General features: G+C 44.5%; 1 protein-coding gene across 4 annotated transcripts in view; it reads left to right on the forward strand.

Moving 5' to 3' along the window:
* USP48 (ubiquitin specific peptidase 48) overlaps positions 1-23,553 on the forward strand; it is a 111,937-nt gene that overhangs the window by 9,090 nt on the left and 79,294 nt on the right. For 3 of the 4 annotated variants that reach the window (XM_033227934.1, XM_033227935.1, XM_033227936.1), the window contains exons 2-3: positions 22,072-22,192; positions 23,146-23,302. In XM_033227934.1, the coding sequence (XP_033083825.1) occupies positions 22,072-22,192; positions 23,146-23,302 (278 nt within the window). Of the gene's footprint in view, positions 1-22,069; positions 22,193-23,143; positions 23,303-23,553 lie in introns of those variants that run through there. The other variant, XM_033227937.1, reaches the window with a different exon arrangement.

A 23,553-nucleotide genomic window follows, 5' to 3' on the forward strand; every position in this document is an offset into this window, starting at 1 on the left:
GGAGGGTGAGGCACGAGAATCACTTGAACCCAGGAGGTATAGGTTGCAGTGAGCCAAGATTGAGCCACTGCACTCCAACCTGGGTGACAGAGTGAGACTCTGTCTCAATAAAAACCAACCAACCAAACAAAATAACCCTAATGAAGACCCATAGTCCCAGCTACGCTGAGGTGGGAGGGTGGCTTGAGCCTGGAAGGTGGAGGTTGCAGTGAGCCAAGATCATACCGCTGCACTCCAGCTTGGGTGACAGAGAAAGACCCTGTCTCAAAAAAAAGGAAAAAGAAAAAAGGGGAGTCACAATACATACTTTGTTGCAACTTGTTTCTATTATTCATGCATGTAAATCTGCCTTATTTATTTATTTATTTATTTTTGAGAGAGTCTTGCTTTGTTGCCCAGGCTGGAGTGCAATGTGTGATTTTGGCTCACTGCAACCTCAGCCTCCTGGATTCAAGTGATTCTTGGAGCCTCAGCCTCCAGAGTAGCTGGGACTACAGGCATGGGCCACCATGCTTGGTTAATTTTTATAGTTTAGTAGAGATGGGGTTTCACCCTGTTGGCCAGGCTGGTCTCAAACTCCTGACTTCAGGTGATCCACTCTCCTCAGCCTCCCAAAGTGGTGGGATTACAGGCGTGAGCCGCCGCACCCGAATATTCTTTTTTCGTTTGTTTGTTTGTTTTGAGACAGGATCTTGCTCAGTCGCCAGGCTGGAGTGCAATGACGTGATCTTGTCTCACTGCAACCTCTGCCTCCCAGATTCAAGCGATTCTCCTGCCTCAACCTCCCGAGTAGCTGGGACTATAGGAGCGCACCACCACACCCAGCCAATATTTGTATTTTTAGTAGAGATGTGGTTCCCCGCGTTGGCCAGGATGGTCTCGATTTCCTGACCTCGCAGTCCGCCTGCCTCAGCCTCCCAAAGTGCTGGGATTACAGGCATGAGCCACCGTACCCGGTCCTATTCTTTTTTAAAAAAATATTTTTGTGTATGTTTATGGTATGTAACATAGGATACTGTGTTTATGGTCTATAACGTAGGATACATTAACAGATAGTAAAATGGTAACTGTAGTGAAGCAGATTGACATCTATTATCTCACAGTTACAAATTTTGTGTGTGACAAGAGAAGCTAAAATCTCATTTAGCAGGAGCCCCAAATGCATATCTGCCTCATTATTATTATTATTATTATTATCATTTTAGATGGAGTTTTGCTCTTGTTGCCCAGGCTAGAGTACAACGGGGCAATCTTGGCTCACTGCAACTTCCACCTCCCGGGTTCAAGCGATCCTCCTGCCTCAGCCTCCCGAGTAGCTGGGATTACAGGCCCCCGCCACCACACCCACCTAATTTTTGTATTTTTAGTAGAGCCACCACACCCAGCCAGTTATATAGTTTATTTAAAAATAGAGATGGGGTCTTGCTGTGCTGCCCTGACTGGTCTTGACTTCCTGATTTCAAGCAGTCCTTCCACTTTGCCCTCCCAAAGTGCTGGGATTACAGGTGTGAGCCACTGTGCCTAACCTGCGTTATAATTTATTTGACCAGTTTCCTGTTGATGGACTTTGGGGTTTCTGGGTTTTGATATTACAACCCGTGCTGCCCTAGCCAGCCCTCTGCGTTGATCTTGAGTGTTGAGTGAGTGTTTTCACTTAGGCTGCTAAATGAGAAATTGTTGAGGTAAAAGGACTGTTCAGAATTTTGATAGATGCCAAAAGTTCATACCATTTATCCTGGTCCTCTAGAGTGAGTGTGCCTATTACCTTATTCAAAGCATTCCTATTCTCAACTTCCATTTGATTAGTGAAAAATAGCATCTTATTTTCATTTGCCATTTTTTGCTGGTGACGTTGAGCATCTTTTTAATTTTATTTTTTAGTTTTATAGAGATAGGATCTCATGTTGCCCAGGACAGTCTTGAACTCCTGGGCCCAAGCAATCCTCAGCTTTGGCTTCCCAAAGTGCTGGGATTACAGGCATGAGCCGCTGCGTCCCGTCTCCTTTTTATATTTACTTGCCGTTTGTATTTCTCCTGTGAATTGTGTGATCTGGATTGTTGGTCATTTTCTTACTGATTTTCAAGAGCTTATTGAATATTTCTTTCTTTTTTTTTTTTGAGACGGAGACTCAGGGTGTCGCCCAGGCTGGAGTGCAGTGGTGTGATTTCAGCTCGCTGCAACCTGTGCCTCCCGGGTTCAAGCGACTCTCCTGCCTCAGCCTCCCAAGTAGCTGAGACTACAGGTGCCCACCACTATGCCTGGCTAATTTTTGTATTTTTGTAGAGACGGGGTTTCACTATGTTGGCCAGGCTGGTCTTGAACTACTGACCATGTGATCTGCCCGCCTCAGCCTCCCAAAATGCTGGATTACAGGCGTGAGCCACTGTGCCTGCCTGGCTGAATATTTCTTTCTTTTTCCTTTTTTTTTTTTTTTTGAGACGGAGTCTCGCTCTGTTTCCCAGGCTGGAGTGCCATGGTGCGATTTCAGCTCACTGCACCCTCTGCCTCCCAGGTTCGAGCTATTCTTTGCTTCAACCTCCCAAGTAGCTGGGATTACAGGTACGCGCCACCACTGCTGGCTAATGTTTGTATTTTCAGTAGAGACAGGGTTTTACCACGTTGGCCAGGCTGGTCTTGAATTCCTTACTTCAGGTGATCCACCTGCCTTGGCCTCCCAAAGTGCTGGGATTATAGGCTTTGAGCCACCGCGCCCGGCCTAGTTTATTGAATATTTCAGTCCAAGATATTTTCTGCGGTATTTTTGGACTTTGTGGGCTTTTTTTCCTTTTGGTACATTAGTTTTTGATTTTTTTAAGTGGTAAAATTTATGAATGCTTTTTTTAATGGTTTCTGGATTTCCCAATTCTGAGGTTATAAAAATATTCACTCATGTTTTGTTTTAGTACTGATGGTTTACTTTTATGCAACCTTTATGTTTTTATAATTTAATTTGATTTATGCATTGAGGTAGGGATCCATCAGTATTTTAATTTTACTTTTTACCAAATGGCTACTCAATTGTTTTAAACCGTTTATTGAACAATTCAGTCTTTTCCCTCACCAGTTAAAAAGCCACCTTTATTACATGGCAAATTCCCATATTTACTTGGGTTATTTCTCAGCCCTATTTTTTTTTTTTTTTTTTTTGAGACAGAGTTTTGCTCTTATTGCCCAGGCTGGAGTGCAGTGGCGCAATGTCAGCTCACCGTGTCTTCTACCTCCTGGGTTCAAGCGATTCTCCTGTCTTATCCTCCTGAGTAGCTGGGATTATAGGCATGTGCCACCACGCCTGGCTAATTTTGTATTTTTAGTAGAGACGGGGTTTCTCCATGTTGGTCAGACTGTTCTCGAACTCTCGACCTCAGGTGACCGGCCTGCCTTGGCCTCCCAAAATGTTGGGATTATAGGTGTGAGCCACCGTGCCCAGCCTCTCAACCCCATTTTTTTTGCCATTGATTAATTTCATTGAATAACTGTATTGATTCCACAATTCTAATTATTTTATAATATTTAAAAACTTTTTGATAAGGTGAGACCTAAATTCCGTTTAGAATTTTTCTCATCGTTCTCATGAAAAATAATTTATAATTATTACATTAACTATAATTTACACTTATAAAATCATAATTATAAAATTATAATAATTATTATAAATTTATAATTGATACATTAATAATTACTAATACTTTATTTTTTGAGACGGAGTCTCGCTCTGTCACCCAGGCTGGATTGCAGTGGCATGATCTTCACTCCCTTCAGCCTCCACCTCCCGGTTTCAGGTGATTCTCCTGCCTCAGCCTCCCAAATAGCTGGGATCTACAAGCGCATGCCACCACTCCCAGCTACTTTTTGTATTTTCAGTAGAGATGGGGTTTCACCATATTGGCCAGGATGGTCTCAATTTTGAAAATTTATTTAAACAATTATTTGTCTTTTAATTGTTTTTTGAGACAATCTTGCTTTGTCACCTAGGCTGGAGTGCAGTGCCATGATCTTAGCTTAGTGTACCCTCCCCCTCCTGGGTTCAAGTGATTCTTGTGCCTCAGCCACCTGAGTAGCTTGAATGTGCCACCATGCCTGGCTTATTTTTTTGTATTGTTTAGTAGAGATGGGGTTTCACCATCTTAGCCAGGCTGGTCTTCAACTCCAGGCCTCAAGCGATCTGCCTGCCTCAGTGTCCCATAGTGCTGGGATTACAGGCATGAGCCACTGTACCCAGCTTGAAAATTTATTTTTTTACATACAGAAAAGCACACAAATCATAAGAACAACACTTGATTGGCTGGGTGCGGTGGCTCATGCCTGTAATCTCAGGGCTTAGGGAGGCCAAGGTGTGCGGATCACCTGAGGTCAGGAGTTTGAGACCAGTCTGGCCAATATGGTGAAACCCCATCTCTACTAAAAATACAAAAAATTAGCAGGGCATGGTTGTGCGTGCCTGTAGTCCCAGCTACTCAGAAGGCTGAGGCAGGAGAATTGCTTGAACCTGGGAGGCGGAGGTTGCAGTGAGCCGAGATCATGCCACTGCACTCCAGCCTGGGCGACAGAGTGAGCTCTGTCTCAGAGAAAAAAAACAAAAAGAGTAACACTTGATTGACTAATTATCACAAAAGAAATTTATCTGTCATGTATCTACCACCAAGATCGAAACATTACTAGCACTTCAAGACACCCTTATCTTCTATTTTTCTCCTACCAGTTACTAGTACCTCTCTTCCTTGAAGGGAACGACTTACCCTTACTTTGAATTCAGCAGATTAATTTGGCTATGTTGAACTTTATGTATATAAATACATTATCATTTCTTCTGCTTCTGTTTTCTTTCACTCAACTTTATAAGATTAATTTATGTGTAAGCAGTAGTGTGTTCACTTTTAGTGCTGTACAATTTTTTTTTTTTTTTTTTTTTTGGTGGGGGACGAGGTCTCGATATGTTGCCCAGGCTGGTCTGGAACTCCTGGGCTCAAGCATTCTGCCCACTTCGGCCTCCCAAAGTGAAGGGATTATAAGCATGAGCCCATGGGACCAGCAGTGCTGTACGTTGTTTCAGTGTGTGAGTATATACTATATATTATATTCCTTTCTACTAGTGATGGTCATTTTGACTTTTCCGTGTATTTGGTCATTATGAATAAAGCTGCAGTGAACATTCAGCATATATATTTTAGTGTCTTTTTTTTTGATAACAGGATTTCACTTCATCACCCAGGCTGGAGTACATGGTGTGATCACAGCTCACTGCAGCCTCGACCTCTGGGGTCTGTCTAGGTGGTCCTCCCACTTCAGCTTCCCCAGTAGCTGAGACTACAGACGCTCACCACCATGTTTGGCTAATTCAAAAATTTTTTGTAGACCTGACACAGTGGCTTATGTCTTTAATCCCAGCATTTTGGGAGGCTGAGGTAGGTGGATCACTTGAGGCCAGGAGTTTGAGACCAGCCTGGGGAACATGGCAAATATACAAATATACAAAAATTAGCCAGATATGGTGGTGCATGCCTGTAATCCCAGCTACTTGGGAAGCTGAGGTGGGAGAATTGCTTGAACTCAGGAGGCGGAGGTTGCAGTGAGCTGAGATCTTGGCACTGCACTCTAGCCTGGGTGACAGCGAGACCCTGTCTCAAAAAAAAAAATCTTTTCTGCTCCCCTCCCTCCTCCTACCTTCCACCCCCAAGTAAGACCCCAATGTCTGTTGTTCTCTTCTTTGTGTTCAAAGTTCTCATCATGTAGCTCCCATAAGATAAAGATTTATCATCCTCAGGGTCCTAAATATTCTCCTGTGTTATTTTCTTTTTTTTTTTTTTTTTTGAGACGGAGTCTCGCTCTGTCGCCCAGGCTGGAGTGCAGTGGCCGGATCTCAGCTCACTGCAAGCTCCGCCTCCCGGGTTCACGCTATTCTCCTGCCTCAGCCTCCGGAGTAGCTGGGACTACAGGCGCCGCCACCTCGCCCAGCTAGTTTTTTGTATTTTTTAGTAGAGACGGGGTTTCACTGTGTTAGCCAGGATGGTCTCGATCTCCTGACCTCGTGATCCGCCCGTCTCGGCCTCCCAAAGTGCTGGGATTACAGGCTTGAGCCACCGCGCCCGGCCTCCTGTGTTATTTTCTATAAGTTGTATTGCTTTATCTTTCTTTCTTTTTTTTTTAAGACTGAGTCTCCCTGTGTCACCCAGGCTGGAGTGCAGTGGCAAATCTCAGTTCACTGCAGGCTCCGCCTCCTGGGGTCACGCCATTCTCGTGGGTCAGCCTCCAGAGTAGCTGGGACTACAGGCGCCCACCACAACGCCTGGCTAATTTTTTTTTTTTGTATTTTTAGTAGAGACGGGGTTTCACCGTGTTAGCCAGGGTGGTCTTGATCTCCTGACCTCGTGATCCACCTGCCTCAGCCTCCCAAAGTGCTGGGATTACAGGTGTAAGCCACCGTGCCTGGCCTGCTTTATCTTTCATGTTTAGACCTGGAATTGACTCTTCTCATCAGTTGGGAAGTAATATCGTGGAATAATTTGAGGTTACTTGATCTCTATGACTTTAGCAAAGTAGCAGAGGATTGAATGACTGCTAATCTGATGTTAGCAAAAGCAACAACTCTAAGCAAAAGGAAGACATACATGGGGAAAACAAATACAATTACTTAAAATTAAATACATGACAAAACTGTGTGTGTGTTTTAAAAAATGATATTGGGCCAAGTGCGGTGGCTTATGCTAGTAATCCCAGCAGTTTGGGAGGCAAAGACAGGAGGATCACTTGAGGCCAGGAAGACCAGGCTGCACTGAGTTACGATTTTACTGCTGCACTACGGCCTGGGCAATAGAGCAAAACCCTGCCTCAAAACACAAACCAAAACCAAAACGATACTGTTTTTTTTTTTTTTTTTTTTGAGACGGAGTCTTGCTCTGTCGCCCAGGCTGGAGTGCAGTGGCCAGATCTCAGCTCACTGCAAGCTCCGCCTCCCGGTTCACGCCATTCTCCTGCCTCAGCCTCCCGAGTAGCTGGGACTACAGGCGCCGCCACCTCGCCTGGCTAGTTTTTTGTATTTTTAGTAGAGACGGGGTTTCACCGTGTTAGCCAGGATGGTCTCCATCTCCTGACCTCGTGATTCGCCCGTCTCGGCCTCCCACAGTGCTGGGATTACAGGCTTGAGCCACCGCGCCCGGCTTTTTTTTTTTTTTTTTTTTGAGACGGAGTCTTGCTTTGCCCCAGGCTGGAGTGCAGTGGCCGGCTCTCAGCTCACTGCAAGCTCCGCCTCCCGGGTTCACGCCATTCTCCTGTCTCAGCCTCCCGAGTAGCTGGGACTACAGGCGCCCGCCTCGTCGCCCGGCTAGTTTTTTGTATTTTTTTTTTTTTAATAGAGACGGGGTTTCACCGTGTTAGCCAGGATGGTCTCGATCTCCTGACCTCGTGATCCGCCCATCTCGGCCTCCCAAAGTGCTGGGATTACAGGCTTGAGCCACCGCGCCCGGCCAAAACGATACTGTTTTATTACTACTAGCAGCAGTGGCCTGCATGGGTAGTGGGTATGCTGGGTTTAGGGTGTGTGGGAGCCATGAGGAGGAGATGGTGACTGAGAGCCTAGAAGGAAAGAGGGGGTGGGGCTTGACAGGGGCGGGGCTTGAAGGCAAGACCCAAGGGTTCCTTCCTTAGATTTGCTTCTAGGAATAGGTAGCCATGATAAAGCAGTCATGGCTTGTGGTGAACTAGGGCCATGCTGCCCATAAGATTAAGAAATTTTTCATCTGAGGTGAGGGAAACAAAAAAGATTAAGTAATTTTTGGAAATCTTAACTGCCTGTCACAGTTGAGGTGTAGTTTCTTCATCATGTGGTCAAGGACACCAGGGTCCTTGTGGTTCTGCGTGAGGGCAGCCAGTTCTGTATTCACGAAACTGAGGGGCTCCCCTTTTGGAGAGTTTGTGGTTGTGGCATCCTTTCCAGCATCCTCCTGGAAAACAGCAATCAGGAACTTGATGCGATGCTCAGTCTCTGTAGGGCTGGAGATTTTTTCCATGTTGGAGTTGAGTGAGGTACCTGCTGAGACTTTTTTGTATTTTACAAACTTTTTATACCTCATTCCTTTCCCTTGGCTTCCTGAGGTAGCGATCTAATCATTAAGAAAAAATTAGCCTTGCATTTGGGACAATGTAAAAAAGAAGTACAGTAGAAGAAAAGCTTCATATTGGATCTAAACATTCTTATGTTTTCTGTGTGTTTGAAAAACTTTGTTTGTTTATGAGACAGTCTCACTCTGTTGCCTAGCCTGGAGTGCAGTGGGATGATCATAGCTCATTGCTGCCTTGAACTCTTAGGCTCCAGGAATGCTCCCTCCTTAGCTTCCCAAAGTGCTGGGATTACAGCTGTGAGCCGCCGACCGCATCCAGCCGCCCCCAGAAATGTGGAATCATTGTGCAATAATACTCCATTTTACATACCCTAAAGAACCGTTTCACTGTTTCCTGTTGGGCATTTGTCTACCTGCCTTTGTCTTCTTGTTGTGTTCCCCGCCCCTCCTCCACTTCCTCTTCCTTTTTGTAAGGGAAGGAGGCTCTTTTTTTAATATTGAGAACATCTTATAAGTAAATATTATCTGCCCATCTAATTATTTTCGTAGAAAAACATTGCGAAAATATCATGAACATAATGTGTGTCAAAAAGGCTTTCGATATACATTACCTTTGCAGGGTTTTCTCCTACCAGCTGTGTGCAGTATATGAACGTTCCTGTCTTTGTGTTCTTGCCATCAGAGTATTACATTGAACTCTTTTTGGCTGGGTGCGGTGGCTCACGCCTGTAATCCCAGCACTTTGGGAGGCCGAGGCAGGTGGATCACAAGGTCAGGAGATCGAGACCAGCTTGACCAATATGGTGAAACTCCGTCTCTACTAAAAATACAAAAATTAGCTGGGCGTGGTGGTGCACGCCTGTAATCCCAGCTACTCAGGAGGCTGAGGGAGGAGAATCACTTGAACCCGGGAGGCGGAGGTTGCAGTGAGCTGAGATCACACCACTGCACTCCAGCCTGGTCAACAGAGGGAGATTCCTTCTCAAAAAAAAAAAAAAAGAAAGAAAAAAAGAAAATTTATAAGTAAATAATGGTATCTTGATTTCCAGTAAAATTGAAAGATACTGTGTGTGTGTGTGGCTTTTTTTTTCCCAAGTGCTTGGCCAGTGTTTCCCAAATCGTATAAAGCTTGAGAAACATTTCAAATCATCCTTGGAGAACCAAGAAGTCCCACTATAAGAGAAAAAAAAAAATCGTTACAGTTTGAATAGCTAAATAATCCTCTTTAGACTGGGTAACTCCTTTTGACCTGCCAGTTAGTTCTTTCCTGCCCTGAACGTTTTTTCTTTAATACCAATTTGGGAGGTAGCCTTTTAGAAAGATTATAGACTGGGCATGGTGGTACACACCTGCAGTCTCAGCTATTCGGGAGGCTGAGGTGGGAGAATTGCTGGAGCCCAAGAATTTGAGTCCAGCCTGTGCAACACAGCAAGACCCTGTCTCTTACAAAGAAAGTAGATTTCTAGTGTTTCCAAGTAGTCTCACCTTAAAAATCATTTTTGCTTTGCTGGTTCTCCTTTTTCTGTAGTGTTTGAATCCCAGTTTAGTGGGGCCTAACTTTGGAGGCTTGGAAAAAATGAAGTTATTTCATGTTTGCTAGGTTGATTGGATTCTTAAGCTTTAAAATATATTTAAGCCAGGTGCAGTGGGTCACGCCTGTAATCTCAGCATTTTGGGAGGCTGAGGTGGGTGGATCACTTCAGGTCAGGAGTTTGAGACCAGCCTGGCCAACCTGGTGAAACCCTATCTCCACTAAAAATACAAAAATCAGCCAAGCGTGGTGGTGCATGCTTGTAATCCCAGCTACTCGGGAAGCTGAAGCAGGAGAACTGCTTGAACCTGAGAGGCGGAGGTTGCGGTGAGCCAAGATCATGCCACTGCACCCCAGCCTGCGCAAGAGAGCGAGACTCTATCTCAAAAAAAAACTTTGAGTACTCACTATACTATTTAAAGGATTGCCAACAATTTAAGAAGCTTTCCATCTTTGATGTTTTATGTAACTTTGGTGTTGAGTTTTATTTAATTTGGTTTGTCAGTTGCTTCCCAAACCTTTTATGCCCGACTTCTCTATACATATATGGCAGAGGAGTTTTAGGAAAATAGGACGTAAGTGCTAAGTGACCTCTTTGTAGTTGCTTTGTTTTTATTGTTTATTTGTTTTTTTGAGAGAGTCTTGCTCTGTCATCCTAGCTAGAGCTGGGTGGCATGAGCAACCCACTGCAGCCTCGACTTCCTGGGCTCAAACAGGTCCTCCTATCTTAGCCTCCCCAATAGCTGGGACCACCCGCATGTGCCACTCCACCTGGCTCATTAAAAAATTTTTTTTCTTTGTAGAGATAGGGTCTTACCATGTTGCCCAGGATGGCCTTGAACTCCTGGCCTCAAGCAATCCTTCTGTCTTGGCCTCCAAAAGGGCTGGGATTACAGGCATGAGCCACCATGCATGACCTGTTTTTAGATTTGCTTATTTCTCGCATGTCTAATTTATGAGACCTTGATACAGTAATGCCATGAGGCATTACATGAAAATCACTGTAAAGTTTTTAGTAACTAGAACCTAGAATTTATATTATCTTGGTTCTCCTTTATTTTCGCTTTCAGGAAAATCTGTACTTCAGTGTTTTAAGCACTTTGGGAGGCCAAGGTGGACAGATCACGAGGTCAGGAGATGGAGACCAGCCTGGCCAACATAGTGAAACCCCATCTCTACTAAAAATACAAAAATTAGCCGGGCACAGTGGGGTGTGCCTGTCGTCCCAGCTACTTGGGAGGCTGAGGCAGGAGAATCGCTTGAAAACGGGAGGCGGAGATTGCAGTGAGCTGAGATTGAGCCACTGCACCACTGCATTCTAGCCTGGGCAACAGAACGAGACTCCATCTCAAAAAAAAGAAAAAAAAAAGGTCCTAGGCACAGTGGCTTACGCCTATAATCCCAGGACTTTGGGAGGCTGAGGTGGGTGGATCACTTGAGTCAAGGAATTCTAGCCCAGCTTGCGCAATGAGGCTAAACCCCATTGCTACAAATGATACAAAAAAATAAAAAAAATTAGCCAGGTGCAGTGGTATGCCTGTGGTCCCAGCTGTTTGGAAGGCTGAGGTGGGAAGATCACCTGAGCCTAGGAGTAGAGTATTATACACCCTGAGTGCCCAGGAAGCCATGGATTTTCTTTTGTTTTGTTTTTTGTTTTTTCTTGAGACAGAGTCTTGCTCTGTCACCCAGGCTGGAGTGCAGTGGCACGATCTTGACTCACTGCAACCTCCACCTCCCGGGTTCAAGCGATTCTCCTGCCTCAGCCTCTCAAGTGGCTGGGATTATAGATTTCTGCCACCACGCCGGCTAATTTTTGTATTTGTAGTAGAGACAGGGTTTTGCCATGTTGGCCAGGCTGGTCTCGAAGTCCTGACCTCAAGTGATCCACCCGTCTCAGCTTCCCAAAGTGCTGGGATTACAGGCATGAATCTCAGGAGGCTGGGGCAGGAGAATCTCTTGAACTGGTTAGGTAGAGGTTGCAGTGCACTCCAGCCTAGGCGATGGAACGAGACTCTATCTCATAAATAAATAAAAACTAAGAAACTAAGAGGTGATGAGGAAGAAGAAGCAGAACATCTGTAAATGACCACTTGGAGTGAAATCCCTACCCCCTTTCCCATTCAAAGGATGAATCTTTGAACTGCATAGCAACTGTGAAATCTTTGATTATGAATTTTCCACTCATCGTGCATACTCTTAAATGACAGATCCTTGGAGATCTACCAAAACAGAACTGAAAGTGTATCTCCTACTTATAGTCAATATATTATAGAAGAAACTTAGTCATTCATACCCTTTGATACCTAGCCTACTACTTTTCTACTCTCCGAACACAATTTTTTTTTTTTTTTTTTTTTTTTTTTGAGACGGAGTCTTGCTCTGCCACCCAGGCTGGAGTACAGTGGCCGGATCTCAGCTCACTGCAAGCTCCGCCTCCCGGGTTTACGCCATTCTCCTGCCTCAGCCTCCCGAGTAGCTGGGACTACAGGCGCCCGCCTCGTCGCCCGGCTAGTTTTTTGTATTTTTAAGTAGAGACAGGGTTTCACCGTATTAGCCAGGATGGTCTCGATCTCCTGACCTCGTGATCCGCCCGTCTCGGCCTCCCAAAGTGCTGGGATTACAGGCTTGAGCCACCGCGCCCGGCCCCGAACACAATTTTTGATTTGTGGAACATTATTTTTTTTTGCTGTGTCACCCATGCTAGGGTGTAGTGCCATAATCTCGGCTCACTGCAACCTCTGCCTCCCGAGTTCAAGTGATTCTCGTGACAGCCTCTGGAGTAGCTGGGATTACAGGCATTCGCCACCACACCCAGCTAATTTTTATATTTTTAGTAGAGGTTTAGTAGCGTTTTGCCATATTGGCCAGGCTGGTCTTGAACTCCTGGCCTCAAGTGACCCTCCCCCCTCAGCCTTTCAAAGTGCTGGGACTACGGGTGTGAGCCACTGCGTCTAGCCTGGAAAATCATTTTGTTACAATTTTGGGCATCATTCCAGATTTCTCCTTTTCTTTCTTGCCTGTCGCATCTTATTAGTCCCCAGGTTCTATTGATTTATTCCCATCAATATGCTTGAACTTCCTCCATTCCTATTCCCACTGAATTGGCTTTTTTTTTGGAGATGGAGTCTCACTTTGTCGCCCAGGCTGGAGTACAGTGGGATCTCAGCTGACTGCAACCTTGGCTTCCTGGTTTCAAACGATTCCCCTGTCTCAGGTGATCCGCCCACCTCAGCCTTCCAAGGGCTAGGATTACAGGCATGAGACGCCGCACCCAGCCTGAATTGGCTTTTTAAGACCTCATCTTCCACAAGAAAAATTGTTAGTTATGTCTCACACCTTGTTTAGCTTCTGAGTTATGTCTCATGCCTTGTTCAGCTTTGGTCTCTCATTATTATTATTATTATTATTTGAGACAAAGTCTTGCTCTGTCACCCAGACTTCAATGCAGTGGTGTGATCTCGGCTCACTGCAACCTCCGCCTCCTGGGTTCAAGCGAGTCTTCTGCTTCGGTCTCTGGAGTAGGTGGGACTATAGTTGCACGCCACCACGCCTGGCTAATGTGTGAATTTTTAGTAGAGACGGGGCTGGTCTCTACTCCTGACCTCAAGCGATCAGCCCGCCTCAGCCTCCCAAAATGCTGGGATTACAGACGTGAGTCACCGCGCTGGGCCCAGTCTGTCCTTTTTACTGCTGCCAAAGTGTGTCTCTGGCCTAAAATCACAGTAGATGTCTGCCTAACACATCAAAACCAAACCTTTTGGAACCTATCCTCTGCCTAACACTTTGCTGTTCTCATCCAGTGCAGTCTTGGAACAAAGTACCCATTAGGGTTATCTGAATTCCTTATTGTGCTATGGCATTGCCCTTGTGCTGTTATTACTCAAGTTTTGTGGACCTGTGCCCAGAAGTAGAAGTATTGAAACAAAAACGTTGGTGTCATTTAACATTTTTGGGATGTTTTCTTTAGTTATTTTCCCTGCAGGGTTATATGATATTTTGATTTATAAGAAATATATGCTTAGTCTTTGTACTACTTCTGGCACAGCTCCTAAAACCTTTGGAATCTCCAAAGTGACTAAGTGTCTTTTTGTATGCTAATGAAATGACTGATGGCTGGGAGCTCTTAGTAGCCTCCAGACAGAGGCTGGTTGCCAGGAGAACCAACCACTTGATGAGGGGGTTAGAACTTTTATTCTGACCTCTGGGAGGGGAGAGAAGCTAAAGGTTGTTGATCTCCGGTGGCCAGTGATTCAATCAGTCATGCCTATGTAATCAAGTCTTTTCTCTTTTTTTTATTTTTTATTTTGAGACGGAGTGTCCACTCTGTTGCCCAGGCTGGTGTGCAGTGGCATGATTTCGGCTCACTGCCACCTCCGCCTCCCGGGTTCAAGCAATTCTCTGCCTCAGCCTCCAAAGTAGCTGAGATTACAAGCGCCTGCCACCATGTCAGGCTAAGTTTTGTATTTTTAGTAGAGTCAGGGTTTCACCATCTTGGCCAGGTTTGTCTTGAACTCCTGACCTCATGATCCACCAGCCTCGGCCTCCCAAAGTGCTGGGATTACAGGCATGAGCCACTGGGCCCGGGCTTTTCAAAATTTTTTTTTGGAGATAGGGTCTCTCTCTGATGCCCAGGCTGGAGTGCAGTGGTGTGATCTCAGCTCACTGCAACCTCTGCCTCCGGAGTTCAAACAATTCTCTTATCTCAGCTTCTTGAGCAGCTGGGACTACAGGCATGTGCCACCACACCCGGCTAATTTTTTGTATTTTTAATAAAGGCGGTTTTTCGCCATGTTGGCCTGGCTGGTGACAAATTCCTGGCCTCAGGTGATCTGCCTGCCTCAGCCTCTCAAAATGCTGGGACTACAGGTGTGAACCATTGCTTCCTGACACTGTCTTATATTTTGTGAAACACTCAGCCTCCTTGATCTGTCTTTATAGTTGATAGACACAAGTACACAAAACTATTTTTCTACTGTAAGGAAATTGGCATATACATGATGATAAATGATCCTTGACACCTGGGGCTTACTCCTAATGAGGGATAAAATGGAATTAGGGGGCCGGGCTCAGTGGCTCAAGCCTGTAATCCCAGCACTTTGGGAGGCCGAGACGGGCGGATCACGAGGTCAGGAGATCGAGACCATCCTGGCTAACCCAGTGAAACCCCGTCTCTACTAAAAAATACAAAAAACTAGCCGGGTGAGGTGGCGGGCACCTGTAATCCCAGCTACTCGGGAGGCTGAGGCAGGAGAATGGCGTAAACCCGGGAGGCGGAGCTTGCAGTGAGCTGAGATCAGGCCACTGCACTCCAGCCTGGGCAACAGAGCAAGACTCCGTCTCAAAAAAAAAAAAAAAAATGGAATTAGGGGCATTGGAGAATGACGAATGGGAGAGGCTACAGCCCTCTGTAGTTGGCATTCTGCTGTGCTGCTAAGGCTGGCTTTAGAAATAACAGCTTATGGCCGGGCGCGGTGGCTCAAGCCTGTAATCCCAGCACTTTGGGAGGCCGAGACGGGCGGATCACGAGGTCAGGAGATCGAGACCATCCTGGCTAATACGGTGAAACCCTGTCTCTACTACAAAATACAAAAAACTAGCCGGGCGATGAGGCGGGCGCCTGTAGTCCCAGCGACTCGGGAGGCTGAGACAGGAGAATGGCGTGAACCCGGGAGGCGGAGCTTGCAGTGAGCTGAGAGCCGGCCACTGCACTCCAGCCCGGGCGGCAGAGCAAGACTCCGTCTCAAAAAAAAAAAAAAAAAAAAAAAGAAATAACAGCTTATAATTAGAACTGTGATTTGTATCTGTCGTTTTCTTTTCTTTCCTTTTTTTTCCTGACACAGAGTTTCTCTCTAGTTGCCAAGGTTGGAGTGCAATGACATGATCTCAGCTCACCACACCCTCTGCCTCCCAGGTTCAAGCGATTCTCCTGCCTCAGCCTCCTGAGTAGCTGGGATTACAGGCATGTGCCGCCATGCCCGGCTAATTTTTTGTATATTTAGTAGAGACGGAGTTTCTCCATGTTGGCTAGGTTGGGCTCAAACTCCCGACCTCAGTGATCCGCCCGCTTTGGCCTCCCAAAGTGTTGGGATTATAGGCGTGAGCCACTGCGCCTGGCTGTTATTTGTGTTTGTTAAGCAGATTCTTTACTTCTCTAAGTAAGAGAACAAACACAACACCCCCCCCCCCCCCGCCCCGCCCCATATTGGGCTGTGTATGAAAGACTTAGCAACAATTTAGACATTTAGAAAGCCCAAGCCCTTTTAATGCAAAGCACTGCCTTTGGCTTTTTGGTTCCCACCTGAATTGTGGCCATAGAGGCTTGGAAGCCATAGGTTTGGCCGGGGGTGGTAGGCTATCACAGGTCACCTGCACTTGGCATTCTGCTGTGATGGTGTTCTAGCCAACTGAAGACTTACTCAGTAATACCTAGCAAGCAGTTAATTTAAGAAAATTTAAAAAGAACAACGCCAGTGTTCTGGGGCCTAATAATACAGATTGCTCCCAGCTTCTCGTAGTAGCTTTTGAAAGTCTTATTGTGGTAATATTTAGGCCATAGGTTGTGTTTGCCTTTTGATGCCAACTTTAGAACCAGTTAAGTATGCATGATTTTTGGGTGGGGAGTGGTAGAGGTGAGGACAGGGAGAGCCTACCTTTTGTTCATTGTCTGAACTATTTTGCTATCAGGAACTGAAGACTAAAATCTGACCAGATCCACTGGAACTATTTTCTGAGAATCATGTTATGTGTTTGACCCATGGGAGTGTCTGCCTCCCCAGCCAAGTCATGTGAAAAATGTTTACCACCCACTTGTCCAAGAGGAGGGAGTGAACAAACAAGACTTGATATTACACCTTTGAAAAGCAGAGTTGAAAGAATTGATAAAATAAGTGCCTACTTTGTTTTAGAGGTGTATTTTCACCATGGTTACTGACACTGTTTTTTCCTATCTCCCAAAGACCCTTGAGAGAGTCCATTGCCACTAGCTGTAGTTTTCTTTCAAAAGAACCTTCCTGGCCGGGCGCGGTGGCTCAAGCCTGTAATCCCAGCACTTTGGGAGGCCGAGACGGGCGGATCACGAGGTCAGGAGATCGAGACCATCCTGATTAACACGGTGAAACCCCGTCTCTACTAAAAATACAAAAACTAGCCGGGCGAGGTGGCGGGCGCCTGTAGTCCCAGCTACTCGGGAGGCTGAGGCAGGAGAATGGCGTAAACCTGGGAGGTGGAGCTTGCAGTGAGCTGAGATCTGGCCACTGCACTCCAGTCCGGGCGACAGAGCGAGACTCCGCCTCAAAAAAAAAAAAAAAAAAAAAAGAACCTTCCTAATACATCCTTGTCACTGTTCCCAGGAAAGATTTTACGTTACTTTTCTCAGTCCCAGAATCAGTGTTCCTTTCTTTTCTCTTTTCTTTTCTTTTTGAGACAGAGTCTCACTCTGTTGCCCAGCCTAACTGGAATGCAGTGGTGCGATCACAGCTCAGTGCAAATCCCCGCCTCCCTGGTTCAGGCGATTGTCTCACCTCAGCCTCCCGAGTAGCTGGGATTACACGCACACGCCACCACGCTTGGCAAATTTTTGTATTTTTAGTAAAGACGGGGTTTTGGCCGGGTGCGGTGGCTCAAGCCTGTAATCCCAGCACTTTGGGAGGCCGAGACGGGTGGATCACGAGGTCAGGAGATCGAGACCATCCTGGCTAACACGGTGAAACCCCGTCTCTACTAAAAAATACAAAAAACTAGCCGGGCGAGGAGGCTGAGGCAGAAGAATGGCCTAAACCCGGGAGGCGGAGCTTGCAGTGAGCTGAGATCCGGCCACTACACCCCAGCCTGGGCAACAGAGCGAGACTCTGTCTCAAAAAAAAAAAAAACAAAAAAACAAAACGGGGTTTTGCCATGTTGGCCAGGCTGGTCTTAAACTCCTGACCTCAAGTGATCTGCCCACCTCGGCCTCCCAAAGTGCTGGGATTACAGGCGGGAGCCACTGTACCTGGTCAGTTTTGTTTCTTTAACTCTTATAGTAGACCTTTCCCATTAGAGGTAAGTTATAAGCACTAAAAACCCTAGCTGCTTCTCCCCACAGTGGATAGGTTCTACTTTTATTTCATTAATAAGCTTTTTTCCCTCCTGGCTTTGACATAAGCTGACAGAACTGTTCTTAAATTGGTCGAACTTGTTTTGTTTTCATTTTTATTATTTCAAAAGTTTTAAAATAAGAGACAGGGTCTCACTTTGTTGCCCAGGCTGTAGTGCAGTGGCTGTTCACAGGTGCAATCATAGTTCATTGCAGCCTCCAACTCCTGGGCTTAGGCCATCTTCTGCCTGAGCCTCCTGAATAGCTGGCATTTTAAGCATGTGCCACAACACCCAGCTTCATTTTTATATTTTAGAAGACAGTATGTTTAAACAGAACATTAAAACAATTATTTACTTATTTTTGGAATATGTAATACATTTTATTGTTCAAAGTCTGAAAGATATAAAAAGGATGGGGTCAGCCTGGGCAACATGGCGCAACCCTGTCTCTACAAAAAAAAAATTAAAAATTATCCAAGTATGGTGGCATGCACCTGTGGTCCCAGCTACTCCAGAGGCTGAGGCTGGAGGATCATTTAAGTCCAGGATGTAGAGGCTGCAATGAGCCATAAATGTGCCACTTCAGTGTGGGAGTCTCAAAAAAAAAAAAAAAAAGAAAGAAAAGGAAGTTCAGAGTGTTGTTTACTTCTGACTTACATCTGGCAAGTACAGAGATAATCTTTGCTGATAAAAGTTGTTTCCACTTTATAGCTTATAGCATACTTTTCTATCTAAACAAACAGGTATATTTACCCCATTTGTAAATTTAAAAAAATGGCAACATTTTATACCTTCCTTTTTTTTTTTTTTTTTTTGAGACAGTTTCGCGCTTGTTGCCCAGGCTGGAGTGCGATGGCATGATCTTGGCTCACCACAACGTCCACCTCCCAGGCTCAAGCAATTCTCCTGCCTCAGCCTCTTGACTAGCTGGGATTAACAGGCATGCACCGCCATGCCTGGCTGATTTTGTATTTTCAGTAGAGACAGGGTTTCTCCATGTTGGTCAGGCTGGTCTTGAAATCCCGACCTCAGTTTATCAGCCTGCCTCAGCCTCCCAAAGTGCTGGGATGCACCATGCCTGGCCCACCTTCCTTTTTTCAGCTAATGATACCATTATATATCACAACATTAAAAACTTTCCCTACCTTTTTATTTATTTATTTTTATTTTTATTTTTTTTGAGATGGAGTTTCGCTCCTGTTTCCCAGGCTGGAGTGCAGTGGCATGATCTCAGCTCACTGCAGCCCGCGCCTTCCAGTTTCAAGTGATTTCTCCTGCCTCAGCCTCCTGGGTAGCTGGGATTACAGGCGCCCTCCACCACACCTGGCTAGTTTTTGTATTTTTAGTAGAGATGAGGTTTTACCATGGTGGCCAGGCTGGTCTCGAACTCCTGACCTTGTGATCCACCCGCCTGGGCCTTCCAAAATGCTGGGAATACAGGCATGAGCCACTGTGCCCGGCCTACCTTTTTATTTTATGACAGCAGTAGTTTTTAGTTTAGTTATATTGTAATTTATTTTATTACTTCCATATGAATTTCCAGTCTTTTACTGTTATCGGTAATCCTTTAGTGGGCATCCTACAGAGATACGCAGAACTTTGTCCTGTAATGTTCCATTATAGCAAAAGAAAACCTGCCGGGCGCGGTGGCTCAAGCCTGTAATCCCAGCACTTTGGGAGGCCGAGACGGGCGGATCATGAGGTCAGGAGATCGAGACCATCCTGGCTAACACGGTGAAACCCCGTCTCTACTAAAAATACAAAAAAACTAGCCGGGCGACGAGGCGGACGCCTGTCGTCCCAGCTACTCGGAAGGCTGAGGCAGGAGAATGGCGTAAACCCAGGAGGCGGAGCTTGCAGTGAGCTGAGATCCGGCCACTGCACTCCAGCCTGGGCGACAGAGCAAGACTCCGTCTCAAAAAAAAAAAAAAAAAAAAAAAAGAAAACCTAAGCCTATGTTACATTCAGTTGTGTCTCTTTGGTTTCCTTTAATCTGGAATGGTTAGTGGATCTTTCTTTGTATTTCATGACAGTGACTTATTTTGTAGAAAGTCCCTTGAGTTGGTTTGGTCTGATGTTTCCTCATGATTCAATTAAGGCCATGTATTTTTGGCCAGAACATCACAGAAGTGATTCTGTGTTGTGCATTATACCAGAAGGTGTGTGGTGTCAATTAGATTCATTACTGGGTGTGTTAAATTTAAGTATTTGGTTAGGGTGGTGTCTGCCAGGTTTCTCCACTGAAGGTTACTATCTTTCCCTTTGTAATTAACTTGTGCTGAGATACTTTGAGACATTGTAAATGTGGTTATTTCTCCAACTTGACTACTTTAGCATCCATGATGATTCTTGCCTGATTCTTTTTCTTTTCTGAATCTGATGTACGTCAAATGGAGATTTTTAATTCTGTCGTTCCTTCCACTTTGGTAGTTGGTTTTCTTCTAAAAGGAAGAGATTTTTCTTCCATCCATCTCACCATGAAGTGATGGATTCTTACTTTATACTATTGCTTATTTTGTTGCTAAATTTTGTTGCCAAATTTGACCAGTGGGACCTCCCCTTCCAGCCAACTCTTGTGTTCTTTTAACATGTCTCCATCACTCTTTCAGTACATCCTTTTAGGACACAGTAAGATGTAGGTTCATTTTCTAATTTCACTGACTGCTCTGGCCTTGGAATCAGCCATTTATTTCTCCAAGGAGCACTGGATTCTTTTACTGGATAATATTTAGAAGTCAGGATCTGTGTTTCAGAATTATTAACCCATGTCTCTATGGAAAAGAAGCTTACTAATTAGAGTTGGATATTTGTTTCTTTTGTCTTTAGCCAGAGGGTACTACTAAATGAGCTTGACTGTTCAAGTTACTTTGGTCAGTCACACCCCTCCCTACCCCTCCCCCACTCCTGCCTTCCCTTCAGTCTGGATCTTTTATTTAGTTGAAATATGTTTTTCGTTTTGAATTTAGGGTTCCTGACATCCTTGTTGATTTTTGTTTTTTTTTTTTTTCTTTTTTTTTTTTTTTGAGACAGAGTCTTGCTCTGTTGCCCATGCTGGAGTACAATGGCACAATCTCAGCTCACTGCAACCTCAGCCTCCTGGGTTCAAGCAATTCTCCTGCATCAACCTCCAGTCTTCAGCCTGTAGCTGGAATTACAGACGTGTACCACCACGCCTGGCTAATTTTTGTATTTCTAGTAGAGACAGGGTTTCACCATGTTGGCCAGGCTGGTCTCAAACTCCTGACCTCAAGTGATCCTCCTGCCTTGGCCTCCCAAAGGACTGGGATTACACACGTGGGCCACCACGCCTAGCCAGTGGATTTATTTTCATTTGTGTGCGTGCATGAAGTAGTATGAGAAACACGCACATGGTCCCAACTTGTGCATTATATGAAAAGGTACATTTCCTTTTCATTCATTCATTCATTAATTCATTCATTTTTTCCAAGACAGAGTCTTGCTCTGTCGCTCAGGCCAGGGTGTAGTGGTGCAGTCTTGGCTCCCTGCAACCTCCGTGTCCTAGGTTCAAGCGATTCTCCTGCCTCAACCTCCCAAGTAGCTGGATTACAGGCCTGCACCGCCACACCTGGCTAATTTCTGTATTTTTAGTAGAGACAGGGTTTCAGGCTGGTCTCGAACTCCTGACCTTGTTATCCACCTGCCTTGGCCTCCCAAAGTGCTGAGATTACAGGTGTGAGCCACCGTGCCTCTGGCCAAAAAGGTACATTTTTTTTTTAAATCTTATTCCCTCTCATGCTCTGTAGGTAACCAATTTCATTAGTCTCTGGTTTTTCCTTTCTGTGTTTCTTTTTGTTCAAAATAAACCAATATATGTACATGTATATTTTCTCCCGTAATTCTTACACATAACAGTATACTACAGATACTCCTTTGCATTTTGCTTTTTTTACTTAATAATGTGTCCTGGATTTATAAATTACTTCATAACTGTTCATAGAGATCTTTTTCATGCTGTGTGTGTATGTTTTTTTTGCGTGTGTGTGTGTTTTACAGTTGCATAGTACTCGATGCCATACAGATGTACCATATTGTCTGTGTTTGGGCATTTCGGTGGCTTCCAATATTTTGTGATTAACAGACAGTGCTGTAATAAATAACCTTATGCATGAGATTTTGCGTTGTTGGAGGTATAGCCTAAGGAAGGATAAATCCTCAGAAATGAGATTGCTAGGTCTAAGGGTAGTTGTGTATGTAGTTTTGTCAGCAATTGCATTTCTTCCAGCAGGATATGCATGCTTGCTTCTCGACAGCCTCAAAAAATAAGTGTCTTATAACTTTCTCAGTTTTGCTAATTTATAGGTGAGAAGTGGTATCTCATTGTAGTTTTAATTGGTTTGTCTCTCATGAAACTATGGTCTTTTAAAAGTTAAACTTTTTTTTTTTTTCCTTAGACGAAACTGCAAAGGAAATCCGAATTGCTTGGTTGGTATTGGTGAGCATATTTGGTTAGGAGAAATAGATGAAAATAGTTTTCATAACATCGATGATCCCAACTGTGAGAGGAGAAAAAAGGTAAACCATCATTTTTTAAGCGATTGCTATTATGCTATGTTTTTGTTTTTGTTTTTGCTTTAGTTTTGGGCCTGTGATCAGAAAGCTCTACTGATTTCAGGTAACCTGTGCAGCTTTAAGATAAGTAGTAGAACTTAAGGCTCTAAGCCACTTGAATTGGAACACTTCTTAATGATATGCTTTAGAACAGGCAGCTGCGTAATTCAGTAAGCCTTTAAATAATAGTTTGAATGCTGATTCTATGTTTGCTTTAACATTGCATGTTTTATTTTGAAATCTTAAAGCCTCTTTAAAGGAGATGGTAATTCAAGGGAACAAACTCACGATGATAGCATTTTGCTTTCTAGGGCTTGTATTTTATATATAATTTTGCTTTTTAAAAATATACATTAAATTTTCTAAACATAAAGCTTAGTGTTCACGAAATAGCCAAGTTTGTTGTATAGATATTTTAATAAAAGAATAATTCTTTGTAAGGTCAGGAATTCCCAATCTTATATTTGGAAAAAGTTGCAGCCAGTTCCCTCTACCACCCCCAATGTTTAAAATCTCTAGAATATAAAGGAAGTTTTCTGCATAAGTTTTACTTGGTCATTCTACTGAATGCTGGCAGTTTAGAAATACAGCAAACATAAAACCTATATACGCTTGTTCAAAACTGATCTTTTCTAGAATCCACTGTTCTAATTTTAGATTTAAGTGGCTGGAGAAGACGATATGCTAGAGATGAGCAGTGATGCTGTCCGAAGTCTTTTTCACTCCTGTGGTCAACCCAAAATGGGGCTTTCATGAAAATTATGCCCCACTTCCAGCCAAGAGAAACTTAAGGTGGCTATACCATGTTGGTTGTGACAGTCTTACAAATTTTTAATCTGAAAATTTAAGAATAATGCTTAGAAATGTATTGTTTAAAGGACAGTGGATTTTATAATGATAAATTTTGTATTTTGTAGAACTCGTTTGTGGGCCTGACTAACCTCGGAGCCACTTGTTACGTCAACACATTTCTTCAGGTGTGGTTTCTCAACTTGGAGCTTCGGCAGGCACTGTACTTATGTCCAAGCACTTGTAGTGACTACGTGCTGGGAGACGGCATCCAAGAAGAAAAAGGTGGGTGAAAGGGGTGGAGGAGAGCTCTCTTCCTGAACATTTTTTTAACTTTTTTTTTTTTTTTTTTTTTGAGTCTTACTCTGTTTCCCAAGCCGGAGTGCAGTGGCGCCATCTCGGCTCACTGCAGCCTCTGCCTCCTGGACTGAAGCGATTCTCCTGCCTCAGCCTCTAGAGTAGCTGGGATTACAGGCGCCCGCCCTCATGCCCGGCTAATTTTTGTATTTTTAGTAGAGAGAGGGTTTCACTATGTT

Source organism: Trachypithecus francoisi, unplaced genomic scaffold (assembly GCF_009764315.1).
Source record: "Trachypithecus francoisi isolate TF-2019V2 unplaced genomic scaffold, Tfra_2.0 Lachesis_group12, whole genome shotgun sequence".
In the NCBI taxonomy this organism is placed as follows: domain Eukaryota; kingdom Metazoa; phylum Chordata; class Mammalia; order Primates; family Cercopithecidae; genus Trachypithecus; species Trachypithecus francoisi.